The sequence below is a fragment of the Lacerta agilis genome, chromosome 2 (assembly GCF_009819535.1).
Source record: "Lacerta agilis isolate rLacAgi1 chromosome 2, rLacAgi1.pri, whole genome shotgun sequence".
NCBI classification, from domain to species: domain Eukaryota; kingdom Metazoa; phylum Chordata; class Lepidosauria; order Squamata; family Lacertidae; genus Lacerta; species Lacerta agilis.
This window is the reverse complement of record NC_046313.1, coordinates 44,654,599-44,671,649: the sequence shown is the minus strand read 5'-3', so window position 1 is coordinate 44,671,649 and position 17,051 is coordinate 44,654,599. Positions and strand designations below refer to the sequence as shown.

At 39.7% G+C, this 17,051-nt stretch overlaps 1 protein-coding gene across 2 annotated transcripts in view; it reads right to left on the bottom strand.

The window, feature by feature from the left end:
- The window catches only part of LOC117041261 (teneurin-2), a 479,562-nt gene that overhangs the window by 198,769 nt on the left and 263,742 nt on the right, over positions 1-17,051 (bottom strand). For both annotated transcript variants that reach the window (XM_033139834.1, XM_033139833.1), the window contains exon 6: positions 11,164-11,402. In XM_033139834.1, coding sequence (XP_032995725.1) covers positions 11,164-11,402 — 239 coding nt within the window. The remainder of the gene's footprint in view (positions 1-11,163; positions 11,403-17,051) is intronic.

Genomic DNA, 17,051 nt, shown 5'->3' with positions numbered 1-17,051 from the left:
TTCAAAGCAGCTGTGGGTGAGTTTTGATTTTGACAAGAGTAGCGTAAACACATCAATTTTATCTGATTATGAAGCTGCTATTATAGCCATTTGGGGTGGAAGAAAGACAATGGGAAACTGTTGTTCCAGTCCTCAGAAGAGGGAGTGATGCAGATTGGGGAAATACCGTATTTTTCGCTCCATAAGACACACTTTTTTCCTCCTAAAAAGTAAGGGGAAATGTCTGTGCGTCTTATGGAGTGAATGCATGGTCCCTGGAGCCGAATTGCCTAGGGGCCAAAAGCAGATCGTGCTCTTTTTTTTACAAAGTGAGAAGGGGGTGTTGAAAGGAAGCTGCTGAACAGCTTTTCAGCAAGTGATTGGGAGAGTGATAAGGCTCCCTTTCCAGCCCCACCCCCTTGCCCAGGCCTCCAATGTTGAATGCAGAGGGAGGCTGTTTGTTTCCCCAGCAACATGTGACTGGCTTAGATTATCTGTCTGGAAACTGTAGAAATGGCTGTAGGACTAGAAGCTGCAGAACTGTGAGTTGCACCCCATAAAAAGGGGGCTTTTCCTCTTTGCAAAAAAAGCCGCACCACTTTCAGCTGATCCTCAAAAAAGCAGGGCTTTTCCCTTTGTAAAAAAAAAGCTGCACCACTTTCAGCTGATCCTCAAAAAAGCAGGGCTTTCCCCCTTTCCTCCTCTAAAAACTAGGTGCGCCTTATGTTCAGGTGCGTCTTATGGAGCGAAAAATACGGTGCATGTGGAAAGTTTTTTGGGTTTTTTTTACTTTCCCAATGCCATTTCTCAAATAAAATTAGAGCCCACAAAACCACTTTAAAGTGTCAGACGATCCAGTTGCATATCTTCTACATCATATCTGCCTAAGCTCTCAGTTTTAATTACCAAAATATAACCTGTAATAATGAAAAAAAGCCTTAATCTATTCAAAAATTCAATACGCTAAACCAGAGAAAGGACTGCATTTCCCATTTAGGGAGCAAATTGTGAGTTAGTTAACAGCCCAACAACCCTTCTTTCAGAGAGCAGGAACTTTTAAAAACCTATGTTTCAGAAGTCTGGGTCTGGGAATGTGGAACTCAAGCACAGGGGGCCATGCACAACAAACCAAGTACATTAACAATACTTACACAGTCAAATCACACACAACACTGGATTCATTGCAGCCAATTGCAAATTAATCATCAAGTCAAACACTAGTGTCCTGCAGTATGCTCTATTCTGCAGCCCACTGTGCAACCCCCCTTGGGAAAGAAATGAGAAATTTCGAGGGCTATTGAACACTGACCTTTCAGAGTGAATTGTCACACAAGTTATTTAGCACTGATATTTTTGGTAGGAGTGGACTTCAAGCTCACTCTTCCTGCCGAGTAATGGCCTAGTATCAGTATGCAAAGCTATGATATGATGCAGACAAATCTTATCAAAGGGCCAGGCAATGCAGGCAAAAACATCCTTTGAAGAGATGATCCCTAAAATGGCTCAGGAGGGAGCTAGAAAGAAGCTTACAGTCCTGAAACCAATTGTAAAACTTTTATGCCACCTATAGAGAATTGTATTCCCTGGAAACCAGAGTGTGTCATGTCACTTTAGAACACCAACTGTACCATAATTTAAGTATATTCTTAATTTAAAAAACACCACAAATTATTATTATTAACTGAATGCATTTGTTGCTTTCCACAAAAAAGTCTCAATACAAGATTAAACTAATAATTTATGGAATCTTACTCATTCACTAGTGCTGCATTTGCTATCTGTTCTAGCAGTTTGGTTCTGCCCTTTTGTGAAGTAGGGATTTGGAGTCTTGGCTAAAGAAGTGTTTGCAAAGGAAGAGCTCCTCCAAATCCTGAATAAATTCCCTAGTGCACTGAAGTAAGATTGAAACCCAACCTATGTATATTTTCCACTATTTTATTAAATCAACTTGCAAAAAAAAACAAAACCCACCAGTACAGTAGGAAAACAGAGGCTTCCCCTGACTGTAGTGAAAGTTTTCATTAACTTTGACTGTAAAAAGAGATCTAGTGTAATCTAAGCAAGAAAAAAGCCACAATTGCATCAGAAGTGTAATCAGAATGAGAGGTATTATGGAGTACTTACTAAGACAATAACCCCTTGTGAATAAAGTTTGCAACAAATTTACAGCCAGTGTCCCAAAGTAATGCAGAAGAGGCCACGGGGGAGGAATTCACTCTGATGCATCCAAAGAAGGCATAACAGCAAAATGACGATAGCTAGAAGTAAAGGCTTCCTGTACGCTAAAATTAATATGTGTGGTACAAAGATATTGGGATGAAATTCTGGATAGGCTCTGGGGACTAGTTGCTCAGAGCATTCCTTGAAACATACAGGTGCTTTCACAAAGGGCTTTAAAAATACTTCTTTAATATTCCAAGCCCCTTTGGTCACATCATAATGATTTGCAACATTCATGCCCATATGTTAATGTTTTTCACTTGCACGGCCCAATTCTAGGCTTATTTTTTTGGAGGGAAGAGTCCCTCTGACTTCAGTGGAGCTTACCTCCAAGTGAGAATGCATAGTACAGAAAAGACCAGGTGGGCCTATAGGAGGAAATCTTAGTTGCAATTTCTGTGTAGCAAAAGAAGTCATACAACACTGCAACCACTCAAACTAATCAGCTCCTGATTTCTTGATTACAAATCATAGGAACAAAAGTCACAAGTCTTTTAAAAGCCTTTGTTGAAACCAAACACATGTTCTCCCTCAGACATGTGACTGATTTGTTTTTTTAGATATATTTCTATACTATTCTTAATCAAAACAATCACAGGACAGCTTACATCAGAACAAAGTAATACAAAGCATAATACAATACATAATAAACCAAAACACTACTCAGTGAGGTCATTCCACAGAAGTGGAGCCACTATCAAAATGGCTCCCATACAATGTAGCTCATTTAACTGAGGGACCACCAGGATAGCCTCATTCACTGATCTTAATGCATGGGCAGGCTGATACAGGGTAAAGCGGTTTCTCATATATTTGTACCCTAGGTCATTAATGGCTTTAGATGTCAACATAAGAACCTTGAATTGGAACTGGCAACCAGTGCATCTGTTTCAGAATAGGAGTTGTATGTGACCAGCCCACTGTTCCCACCAACACCCTGGCTGCAATTTCCATATCATATTCAAGGTAACATCATGTTAAGCACATTTCAGGAGTCAATCCAGGATGTCAGCAGAGCATGGATTATTATAGCAAGGCTATTTCTTCTCCAAAAAAGTCACAATTGATGCACTAACCAAAGTTGCACAGAAGCACTCCAAGCCACCGAGGACACTTTGCCTTCAACTGGCAGTGACAATTCTAGAAGCGTCCTGAAACTATTATATGTCAATTGCTTAGAGTTTTAGATAAACTGCGTAGAGTTATTTGAACTAATACTAAGCCCCAAGGGTTACACAGAAAAGTTTGATGGGAAGTGTAGAAAGGTGGGAAGATACCTGCTAAGCTGTTGAGCAAACTGGGTACACTTAAACTAGTCATTGGCCCAGTTTGGACATCAGTCATGTGGGTTTCCTTGAATGTGCAATTAATTAGTTTATTGTGAATGTGTATATTGCTTCTGCTTTGTTCCCTCTCTAGTACAAGTGAGAGTGACAAACCATGATCTTCAGCCTGATGTCTGAACTGGGGATTGTAGTTTGTTTGAGCGAAGGAGACTGCAAGTGGAAGCAAATGACAAAACTTGGCCCCAGATCATGGCTTGTTTGGAGATAAACAAAGCACAATTCCTGGTTCAGTTGTCACACAGCTAAGCAAAATATTGTGATTTGGTCCGTGCCCCCACTCTAGGAGAGACGCAAAGCAGGAGCAATCTGCTCATCCATAGCAAACCATTAACCATGGCTTACCATGATGGGTGAACATTTCTGTATCTTAGTAGTGGTGAAAATGGAGAGAAATAGCATATTAAGGATATTGCAAGCCAATTCTAAAATATATATTTCAGCACTTCAAGTTTCTGATATAAAATTTTTGACTTCAGGGAGCAGAAATATAAAAGATAAAATAGCATAAAATGTTAGGTGGCAAACATATGTAACTTGAAAACTAAAAACCTTAGGGATTGGTGTGTGTTTGTGTGTGTGAGAGAGAGAGGGAGGGAGGGAGGGAATGGATAGGTAAAAAACAATGTGATGAATAAGGTCATAATTTCAGTCTTGCTAGCACTTTCTCTTTGTATCCTAACCGAAAGACAAGAACAAAAAAAAATCTTAATTTACTCTTTAATTGGCTCACTCACCTTGACCTTCAACTAAATCCAACTGCAGTCATTGTGGTGCCAATGCGAAAGGTGGCAGCCAGCCAAAAGCAAGTTATTTCTAACCATATAGATGTAGTTATCCACTTTTCAGAGACTGAGATATTCTTTACTGTTTTGGTGTTCGTATAACCTCTCAAACATTTCTAGTTATACATGTTCCAAGTCATCTCTGGATTGTAATGAATTATAAATCTGAAAACATTCATATATTAACATATCTGTCAGGGAACTGCCTCCTGGCCCGCTGAGGAGAATGGAGGGTCCGTTAGCATACAGAGAGCCCCCAATGCCAATTGAGCAGCAGCACCTCTTCCAGCACGAAGAGCAGCCACACCTCCAGTGGGGAGGAAGGGGAAGGGGCCAGCCGGGAGAGGAGAGGGCTTGGGGATGCTGCAAACAGCCCCAGCAGCTCACCTCGCTCGGCTGGTCAGGAGGGAAGCACACCGTTTCCGGCGCCCCAGTTGCGCAGAGGGATGAAACACAAGGAGGGTAGGAGGAGATTTGGGGCGCCGAAGCTCTTATGCCGGGGAAGGAGCCGGAAGGGGCCACTCCCGGATTCTGCCAGCGACTGAAACAGACATGCAAAAGACTGTTTGGGCTCTTGCTCTGTTACTTGTGAAGCACCATCACGTGAACCTTAAAATATCCAACTAGTAATTAATGATACAGGGTTGGTTTTTTTTTAAAAAAATACAATACACATATACAGTATCAAAGTTGTTAATCTAAAACTATGTCATTTGCTTTGGGTTTTTTTGAATGTATAATGAAACCTGCAGTCCCCCCCCCCAATGCTGTATGACTTCTATCTAGCACAAATCGTGCACCAGTACCATGACATCCTTGACATGTGTAGACATATTTTGTAAAGACATGCTAGAATTTCTGTCTTACTGCTGATGTCATGTTATTGTTAGCCTCAATCCTGCAGCAACAGTGCAACTATTGGGCAGTGAAAATATGATGGACAGAAGGAAAGACTATCATGCATAGGAGAGCAGTGCTGGCTAGAGAAATGAGTGATTACTTCCTAACACCCCTGCTTTAGAAAAAAAATACTCAGGGGATGGAAAGAGTTAAAAGAAATGCATGCAAACACTTTTAAATGACAGGAAGCTACATAAGGTCTTTACAGAAGAGCAGATAATAACTAAATATAGGATATATGTAAATAAAAGCATGAAAACCCTTTTAAAATACCTAAATATCATGCAGGCTTGACCAGTAGGAGAGGCAGCAAGTAATTGTGCCTCATACTGATGTCAGCCCAATCTGTACGTAACATTTATGAGAACAGTTGCAGGTGGGTAGCCGTGTTGGTCTGCCATAGTCGAAACAAAATAGGAAATTCTTTCCAGTAGCACCTTAGAGACCAACTGAGTTTGTTCTTGGTATGAGCTTTCGTGTGCATGCACACTTCTTCAGATACATTGAAACAGAAGTCACCAGATCCTTAAATATAGTGAGGGAGTGGGGAGGGGTATTACTCAGAAGGATGGTGGGAATGGGTGATCAGCTGATAGGTGTGGAAAACCTGTTGACGGCTCTTAACGGCTGCAATTAGTCTTGCAGGGAAAGGCAAGGGGTGAGATGGCTAAAGATAGCTTTGTCATGTATAATGTTACATAACAAAGCTATCTTTAGCCATCTCACCCCTTGCCTTTCCCTGCAAGACTAATTGCAGCCGTTAAGAGCCGTCAACAGGTTTTCCACACCTATCAGCTGATCACCCATTCCCACCATCCTTCTGAGTAATACCCCTCCCCACTCCCTCACTATATTTAAGGATCTGGTGACTTCTGTTTCAGTGTATCTGAAGAAGTGTGCATGCACACGAAAGCTCATACCAAGAACAAACTCAGTTGGTCTCTAAGGTGCTACTGGAAAGAATTTCCTATTTTGTTTCCTATTTTGTTTCATTTATGAGGACAGTAGTCCTCAAACTTTTCAGACCTGGGACTTACTTTTTTGCTCAACCATGGTTTTTGTCACATTTTAAAATTATTTTTACTATATATTTGTTTAATGGTACTGTTGTTGCATCCACCTTAGTCAGGGTCCCCATCCCTAAGTGCTAGGCTACATCTTTCATCACTTTTGGTGATGTGAGTTAACTGGCCTACTATGAAACAGCTGAGCCCTACTAGGCATGGAAAGATATTACTATGAAAACTTAACAGATGTTAAGATTGTGCTAATTACGTTCCTGTTAGAATACTGAATATGGTTGGCCATGTCACAAAGTGGTGATGGGGTGTGTGGTAAAATCCCAAGGTACAGTTATGACACCAGTTCTGAAAATCTTATGGTTGATCTTATGAGCTACTATGTTAACATAACGGATTGTAGGAATTGGAAGTTTTCTTGTTATACTTGCCTTCTTGTGCCAAAATGTAGACCGCCATGGGTCAATCTTTTATTTAATCAATTTACAAGAGAGAACTGATGATTTAACCCCCTTTTTTATTTATAGATGAAGGCAAGGTCTGAAATAACAATAGTATCTGCATTTATAGTCAAAAACTGAGAAATAAATGGATTGTATTCTTCCTATTCTGTGCATACACTAGGGCTGTTATATGTGTCTCTTCTTCACCATCTTTTTCTGTCATTTCCCCTTTATTTCCCCAAGTCCAGGTCTATTTCACATGATGGAAGGCAGCAAAATAGTCCCAGCACTCTAAAATTCATCAGTATGAGTCTCAACATATCAATTTTCAAGTAGAACAACTTTAAATACATTGCAGGCTTTTAGCTTCCCTAGAAAATAATACTTCTATTGTTTCCCAAGGAAACCCTAAGTACCCAAAATTACCACACTTTTAACATACTGACATGTTGATGGCCTGATGCTTTTCCAAGCTCAGAGTCAGATTGACAGAAGTCAGAGTAGTTTAGAGGAACACTTAAAATATGGCATTTTACATTTGGAAAGAATTACTGCAGCGAAAAAAAAATGACAAGGTGACTTTCTAATTCTCGAAGTTTGGCATGGAAGGAGAGAACAAAAAATGAATTTAACTGACAAATGCTTTCATCTCTGATCCAGCTACAAAGAGCAAAGATAGGCCAACAATAGGGTTTGTGGTATATGCTTCATATTAACTACTCAGATCAATGCTGACTGTGTTTTTTCTGCGTTTATCACTTGATCCACTGTTTTAGAGGAACACCTGTTTTAAAAAGACTAAATCCCAATCTCATAGCCTTCAAAATGGATTTTGTTATATTTTGTTTTGGGGCTTTCAGAATTATCTGACAAAGTGGTGACAGGTTTTTGACACAATGTGCCGATGCTTAAAGAAACACAACACAATAACATAATGTACAATATGTATATACAGGTGATACTCAAAAAATTAGAATATCGTGGAAAAGTACATTTATTTCAGGAATTCAACTTAAAAGGTGAAACTAACATATGACATAGACTCATGACATGCAAAGCGAGAGATGTCAAGCCTTTGTTATAGTGATGATTATAGCGTACAGCTGATGAAAACACCAAATTCACAATCTCAGAAAATTAGAATATTGTGAAAAGGTGTAGTACTCAATCCATAACACCTGCAAAAGGTTCCTGAGCCTTTAAATGGTCTCTCAGTCTGGTTCAGTAGGAATCAATCATGGTAAAGGCTGCTCACCTGTATGTCACATGATGTTAGAAGGATCACACAGAGAAACCCCTTAAAGAAAACTTATTGATACACCTGCTTTCTTTCTAATTATGTATAACTGCCACATCCTAGTCAATTGCATTTGTGCAAAAGTAGGAGGGAGCACAGACGACAAAAATTAATACATGAAAGCTGTTGAAACTGCTCTATAAAAACCAGCTCTTTAAAAATAGTTATATCTTCAAAACTTTAATACATTCCTGTCAGGGATTTGCCTTCTCCTCACAAGGAAAGCCCGGGGGAAGGACCTACTCGTGAGGAGAGCCCGGGCGGGAGTACTCCTCGCGGGGAGAGCAGGGAAGGTGATCCTGCTAGTGGGGAGGATCAGGGTAGGGAACCTCCTTGAGAGGAGGTCTTGCTCAGGTACAGGGAGCCCCAGCCACTGCTGTCATCTGACTCCTCTCAAAGCCCATCACCAGAGCTCTCTCCCACGGAAGAGGAGGAGGAGCCGAAGGTCAGGGATGCTGGGCAGAGACCCAGCAACCCAAGCAGAGGCGATAAGAGGGGGAGTTGCAGCTTCTGGCGCCAGCACAGCGTCGGGGGGTCAGGGGACACAGAAGATGTCGTTTCAGGGTGCTGAGGCTTTGGTGCTGGGCGGGAAACAGGAGAGGGGCACTTCTGGATTCTGCAAGTGACTGAGAGGTCATGTTTTTAGCTAGCTCTGCACTGTAAATAGTTATGCACAATAAAGTAATCTTTAGTGTAAGAGGACTCTGTCGTTACTAATGAGCAACACCGTGGTGTACCCTGACAATTTCCATCTTCTTTTTCCCTGAGATAAAACTTTTTTGTCTTGCTTTTAATTTTATCCAAAATGAAAAAGCTAGACATATTGCTGTTGCTTTTGTTGTCTAGCATTACTGTTTCAGGGAAAACTGAAAGATGGCACAGAGCCAAATTTTCCAGCCTAAATGCCTCCAGGAAAAAACAAAACATTTCTGTTGAATCTCTTTGGGGGTGCGTAAACATGCATATGTGTAATAAATATCATATGGAACTTAATACATTCCACATACTTTACCATGCACATTATATTTGTACTTTTGTAGTAACTGACTTTACATGTTACCAATATGAGAATAGAAACATGGGTTTTTAATGAAATAATTAAGGGGTGGCTCTTTTTGTTTGTTTGTTTAACCTCTAGCTAGTGTAGTATGATGTCCTAAAATATTCACCAGTTTTTCCTCTCCCAACAATATTCTATTTCCATCTAATATAATAATGACACCTGTAAATGAAATATCAAATCTTGCTAAGGTCACGGCTTAGAAGCATGTTGTGGACAACCTATTTGAAAAGTTGAACTGTACACTGTATATAAATGAATTTATCGGTATCTATAGAAAGCAGAGTTTAAGAAATGCTTAACAGCAATTTAACTCCTGTACTCGTCTTACTGGCAGCCAATTGAAATGTTACTCCACCATATGGAGGCTGATAAATGCTTCCCTATGGTGGCACTTCTTCACAGCTGGGGATAACATTTGCAAGCACTTTTTAGCACTTAACCTGTGTGTTCTTTCAATCCTGTGTACAGTTTCTCTGCCAGTATAGTTGCAGCGTGGGATGTTCAGCACTGCCATACAAACTACTTAACTGGTACAGCACATGGTATAAGGCAGGGCTTCCAAACATCCAGCACTGCCACAGAAGCATTTTAAGTAGCTTCCAGAGGGAGTGTGGCCACAGTTCTAAAGGAATACCATTTGCAAAGTAACAAACAGCATACATCTTAAATACACAACTGGAAGTAGAATTTTCAAAACAGAACAACACAAATAATGTTAGCCACAATAACATTCAGTAGGATTCAAAATATTTTTCTATTATACTGTACTTCTATACCACTCTTCAGAAAGTCCAGTACAGTTTCTATGGGTTTCAAATAGTTTTCCATCTTGACACTTACCAGGCCGACACCTGATTTTGACTGTTTTAATCCTCACTCTCCAATGACAATGTTAATAAATATTCACAGATGTTAAACAATGAATGAGCTTTTGTGCCAGGTAAAGAAAATGAGTAGTATAATCCTATACATACTTACTCAGAAGTAAGTCCTACTATATGGGATTTTACTATCTAGTAAATGTATTTAGGAGTAGACTCTAATGTAGAAGAGGGATGCAGACTGCACAACTACTAGTTTGGTTCCTTTTAAATAAAATTCACTCTCCACTAACAAATGCCATTATTCATTCATATTTTTCTCCCTTTTATTTGCCACACATGTATCTTGGGCAAAATTTAAGCTTTTTTTGCTTGTATTTCTACACATCATCTTCAAACTCCCAGCAAAAAAACCTATGTCAAAAGCAAAATGTATAGATATGTGGAGCTGGCAGCATGCACTCTAATTAATGTTTGCATGTTTGATAACGGGAACAGTGGTTTTTATGTAATCAAAGAATGAAGTTTGTAAATCATGTAGGTTTATTTGATTTTAGCAAACTTATGGCTGTCATTAGAATTATGGTGGAGGTGGAAAAGCCCAATGACTGCCGGATTGTCTTGATACAGTAGACTTAACATCTGAGGACATGTAAAAGATCAATACCAGGACCAGCCAATAGTACTGTACAAGGAACAAGCTGATGCAGAAACAAAGACAATACAGAATCTAACAATGCAAGAGTATGGAGCAGCTAAATCAGTGCCATAGAGCATGACACGATAGAATAAGAACAAAAGTTAAAGAGGGGCTTTATGTATGTTGACTTTCAAAGTACCAATTATTGTGCAGAGAACAAAACCTGTAAAAAAGAAACAGTGGCTATACAGTATTCCAATTTACTAGCTATTCTGCCTTCTACCACTACCAGCCTGCCCCATTCAACTCAGGATGTATAAAACTGATAGAATTAGGTCGTATAAAGAATCCAACACTTGTTGTGATCTCAAAACAATACAAACTGGGCATGTTTCAGGGTTTTACAGTGAAGTATTTGGTAGCCCAAACTATTAAAAAAAAGCTTGGTATATATGATAACAAATTTAAAAAACAACAGCCCTATCTAATTAAAATTAGATTAGATTCTAAAATCTCCAGTGTCTTTAAGAAATGCATTTCTCTCCCCCTACCCCCAAATAACTGAAGAAAGGGATTTTGGATGAGGGGCACGGCAGGGTGGAATGAAGCAGTTCTGCACTTCATGTGAGATTTTTTTTGAAATATGGACTTACCTATGAAATAGGCCAGCAGGATGGCGAGCAAGATTGCAGCAGCAATCGCTGATAAAGCAGCACATTTCCAGCTACAGTACTTAGAGGGCTTTTTCAGCTTGAATGCATTTCTGGAAAAAGTATTTCTTGGTAGCAATCTGGGAGGTGGTGTGTAAACTGTTCCTGAGGTCAAAGGGTATCCAGGGGAAGAACTGCTGAATAGAGGAGTTGTTCCAGAAGATGTCTTGAACAAGAAATGCCTGAAATGCAAACAAATGAATAACAGTTAACAAATACATGACAGCCGAATAACTCAGCTGTTTTGGAATACAAAGTAAAACAGTGGCACAGCCGTTCAAGTAGGTGGTCATAACTACTCCTTGTGGGAGCAAAATCCATAGTTTAACTATGCGCTGAGTGAAGAAGTACTTTTTTCGTCTGTCCTGAACCTTCCAACATTCAGCTTCACTGGATGTAAATGAGTTCTAGTGTTATAAGATACACAGAGAAACTAGTCTCTATCCACTTTCTCCATACCACGAACAATTCTATATACTTCTATCATGTCTTCTCTTATTCACATTTTCTCTAAACTATAAAGACCTAAATGCTGTAACTTTTTCTCATAGGGGAGATTCTCCATTCACTAGAACATCCTGGTTTTTCTTTTCTGAACCATTTCTAGCTCTACAATGTCATTTTTGAGGCAAGGCGAAAAGTAGCGTACACAATTGGTTGTAATATGCAGAGTTCTGCTCAGGCCCATTTAAACTAACAAATATGGCTAGTCTAGGTTCATTAATCTGTGCAGAACATAGCTGGATCCAACCCAGTATTCCAGGTGTGGCTGCACCATAGATTTGTATTATGGCATTATGATATTGGCAGTTTTATTTTCAATTCCTTACTTAATTATTTCTAATGATTCCTAGCAATGAATTTTTCACAGCTGCTGGATCTTGGGTCGGCATGTTAATCGAGTTATCCACTATAACTCAAATGTTTCATTCCTGTCAGTAACCACCAATTCAGATCTCATCAACATATACAGTCATACCCCGGGTTAAGGCTGCTTCAGGTTGTACGATTTCAGGTTGCGCACCACGCCAAACCTGGAAGTAACGGAACGGGTTACTTCCAGGTTTCAGTGCTTTGCACAGAAGCGCAGAATTGCATCACGTGCGTGCGCAGACACAGCGGGTTGCGAATGCGCCTCCCGCACAGATCACGTTCGCAACCCGAGTGTCCACTGTATGTGAAATTAGTATTTTTGACCCCAATGTGCATCACACTACACTTACTTATATTGAATTGTATTTGGCATTTTGTGCTCATTCACCTAGTTTGGAGAGATCCTTTTTGGAACTCTCTGCAATCCCTTTTTGTTTTAACCACTCTGAAACATTTGGTACCACCAGAAAACCTGGCTACCTCACTGTTCTCCCCTAATTCTAATTTGTCATCCAAATATCCAACAACCCCCCAGACCAGTCTCCTGCTACTAATGTATTTAAATAATTTTTATTTGTTGGTCTTTATGTTCTTAGTGTGCTTCTCAAATTCTTTTCTAGCATTCCTCATTGTCTATGCTATGGAAATAGCAGTACACACAGAGAATTAGGTGATAGGAACCTTGGTGACTGTGCGATTTCCACAAACAAAAACACCAAATAGAAGGGCAACCAGAAAACAGAATATTATCAGGCCATTCAGGAAAAAATCCTAACAGTATAACAGGAAAAAATAAAACCAACAACAACAATAGAAGTAGTTGTGAGATATAAAGAGAGCTTCATGATTGACATTATATTGTCATTTCACTTTAAGAGACCCAAATAAATCTGCATGCAAAGCTGTAGAATTGATTCTAAATAAGCCTTTGTCAAGGCAACAGTTTCCTGGGCACATTGACTGATTCTAGGAAGAGCCAGAGTTCAGTAATAGACAATGTCCCAAGTTCAATTCCAGTTAAAAGCAGAGCATGGCAGTTATGTGAATAGCCTCTGCCTGAGGCCCCAGAGACCTGTTGCCAGTCACAGGAGACAATACTGAGCAGGATGGACAATTAGGTTGCCCTGGAATAAGACAGAATCCTAAGTTCCTATGATTGAAGGCCACAGTCACTTCATTATTTTAAATATCCCCACCCTCATTTTAAAAAGCTGTATATAGTCCACATAATTGAGCTTGCATCACTCTTAAACTTAGCTGACTTTTGCATACCATGTATTCGAACTAAATACAGTAACAGAACTGCTGATTTGGTTGATGCAGGTTTAAGAACATGTATTTATTAATTATTGGAATTAAATTAAATTAAATACAGTAACACAGCTGTTGATCTAGGTGATACCAATGTGAAAGAAACACTATTGATATACTAATTAGAACTGGCACTTAAAATAAAATTGTTTCACACATGATTTTCAAGCATTACCCAGAGGTTGCTGTCAGCATTAGATGCCAGTAAAAGTTGCAGTTATCCTAAAATAGATATTAATAGCCCTGGAGTTTCAACTAGTTACTATTTGATTAAGGTTTGCTTTACTTATCGCTATACTGGGAGGGCAGAGGAAGTGAGGAAACATAATGCTGTAAAATCCATTAGATGATGTGTAGGATCCAGAAATGCAATTAGGCTATACTGTATAATTTCTTCTTAATGTAGATGCCTCAACCCTATTTTAATGACAGCCCTGCTATTAGGTATGGTGACATATCTTGCTTCAGGGTCAAAATTTGAGGATACTGTGTTGTCCATTATATCTTGCATGTATGTGTGGATTTCCTAGGTTAAATAAAAACTATCTCTGCATTATTTCTACTATTTACCCATCATTCATGGGAATAGGCATACCTGTTGAAGCCACAACAGATGCAAAGCACATGTTCATATTTTGTTACTGTATTCTTACTATGTTTTAACCTGTTCTGGGAGTCATTTTGGTTGATCACATTACATAGTTCAATTGTACTGGAATTTCTAGGGAAATTAGATTTGACTTGCAGATACCAAAAGCTCTACTGTTTAACAAATGAATGTGCACTCTCTATACATGCATGCATGATACTACATAACTTTCACTCTCATCAGAAGAACATGCAAGGGATACCTTCCACAGAAGGCTATTCACATATAAAACCCCTTAGGAAGAAACAGGAGTCATGCAGAAACGGTGCTTTGCTCCTTAAGACTAGGGTGGTTCACACATTCAACTACAGCTCATCAGCTGTACTATAATCAAGTAATGTCCACACATGTGGGAACCAGCTAGAGCCTAAAAACAAGGAAGGATCTGAATGTACAAGGAGAAAAAGAAAAGAAAAAAGGCAAATATTTTCACATTGTTTATGAACATTACCAGTCCTTGGAACAACGATATCTGTTCTTTGTTTCCTGAGCATTGAGATTAAATCATTAAGTGTCTGTGGCATATGATACTTAGCACTACAGATAGAAAGGTTGGTTATGGAGGATGTCAGATTAGAAGTCATAATGAAAGACAGGAAAGAGGAGACTCTGTGTAATAGCACACTGGAAAAGAATATTAAGCATGAGTCATGTCTAGAAAGTGAGGAGTGCACACGGGGAGCTAGCAGAACTCTTTGTGCTCCTGAAGCTGTAATTTTCTAGGACAGCAGCTTTTTCTTTGTGGAAGTGAGATTGCAGTGATATCTTAAGTATCTCACCAAAAATATAGTTAACAGCATATTAATCACACTTTCATCTGTAACAGTCTCTAGAAATAAGCAGCAACATACAGCCTTGCAAGTGGGTTAGAAAATAAATATAAGTTTAAAGAATAGTCATAATCAGAACAAGAGGCTAAAGAGCACAACCTTCTTAGGATTACACTGAGGGTTAGGAATGGAAGCAAAGCTACTATTCTTTTAGAATCGTATTGACAGACTCTGATTTCAATAGACATAAAACCTGTTAAACACACTCCTATTTCTACCATACTGGTATTGCTTTGCTTCCCCTTGCCAGAAGGAGCTTCATAGCAGTGAGCTGATACACAATTAAAGCCTGATACAAAATGCTGACTCCTGGGATAATTCATGAACCCATCATGTGAAGTGTGCCTCCCCTCTCATCTTCCCCACTCTGTCATTCCCCCCCCCTTACCAACTCCCAGGTCACCTCTACTACAATGCCTCTATTAGCAGATGCCCAGTGGGAGAGATCCTGATGACTTTTTATTGTGATTTTACCCCTAGTCCTGCACCCCTGTTGTTGGACTCTAACTCCCATGATCCTCAGCCAATGAGACCAATGAACAGAGATGATGGGAGTAATAGTCCAACAACATCTGTAGAGCACCACATTGGTTACCCCTATCCTGCACTATATTTTAAGAGCTTCCCTTAAGAAGATGAAAAGTCAGTAGGGGGTGGGTAGTGAGCAAGGTTACCAAGAAGTCCAGAGAAGAAATCTGTAGTCAGAAATCCCAAGACCCTCTGATAAAGAAGATGATCAAACTCCCCCAGGTGAGCAGTTCATGATACACAGTGGGATTTCAAAACAACTTTCAAACCAGGATGTCTCTTTTGCATTTGAAAGATGGCCATCTGTCATGGATGCTTTAGTTATGATTCCTGGATTGCAGGGAGTTGTACTAGATGACCCTCGGGGTCCCTTCCAATTCTATGATAAGGGCCTGGTTTGCTCAACAGAATAACCCAAACTATGGCTCACCAAGAATGTGGCAACATGTGGGTTTCTGCAGAGCAGACTGCAGGCACTTTGCTCCTCCCGAGTCTTTTTTTCTTCGATGCCATACTGAGTTGAGCTGAGCATACTGTCCAAAACTGGGCTTGTGGTTATGCTGTCTCCTTGTGAACTCCAAGAACAAACCTTAACCACAGCTTGGGGTTGGTGAGAAAACAGCTTAAACCACAAGCTGGGGTTTAGCTCAGTGTGGCAAGGGAGGAAAAAGAACCAGGAGGAACAAAGCATTTATGAGCTTCTCCCCAGAAGCCCACAAGTTTGTGCAGGTCCTGCTAAGTTATAGCATGGATTAGGGTATCAAGTGAGCCAAGTAAGCAGGGAACAAACTAAACTCCCAAAACAAAAGCACAGTGCCTGGGTAGAAACACTGGTCTGCTTGAAGATATCAATATCAAATCTGAATTAAGACATGCTACTAATGCTACATCTTTATTGGCCTATGCAATATTCAGATTAAATGGCACAACAGGAGTGGAAGTTAACCTAGAACAAGGTCCTAGAAAATGGGACAAGTCCTTATGACCAAATAAAAAATGTCTATTTAGGGCATTGTCACAGACAGGCGCCAAGTGAAACTGATACACTAGCTGCCTAAGTGCACATGGATGTAGGTAACAAAAAGTGCACATCTTCATGGGTAAAGATTACACACATGCCTATCTTACATGTATGTGTGTGTGTGTGTGTGTGTGTGTGTGTGTACTGGGAATCCACTACTGGCAATAGATTCCCAACATATATTTACATTATAAAATATATGATCCTAACTCATAATGGTGTATGCTCTTCCTCCAAGGAAAATGTAAGAAAAATGTCATGTGTGAAGCAGCTTGAATTCAGTAATTAAAGAATGAAACGGAGGATTAGAATTCTATTTCAAGTGTATGTCTCCAGATAGATAAGCATATGCACAGATAAGCTGTAAGTACAAACATATGGAGAGGCATCTCCTTTGTCCACACAAGCATATGCCCATGGTCACAGATAGGCACAACTTGCTGTTTCAGTATGTTTGCTGGCCTGCAGCATATAATCAATATTCAAGTAACTGTTCATGGTTTGGTAGCCAAGGAAATGCCATTAGGTAGGGAAACAATGATTTAGAATCAACACATATATATTGTGGCACTTAATAACCTACTCAAGCACATTCTGAAGCCTTTCAGGAGCAAACATG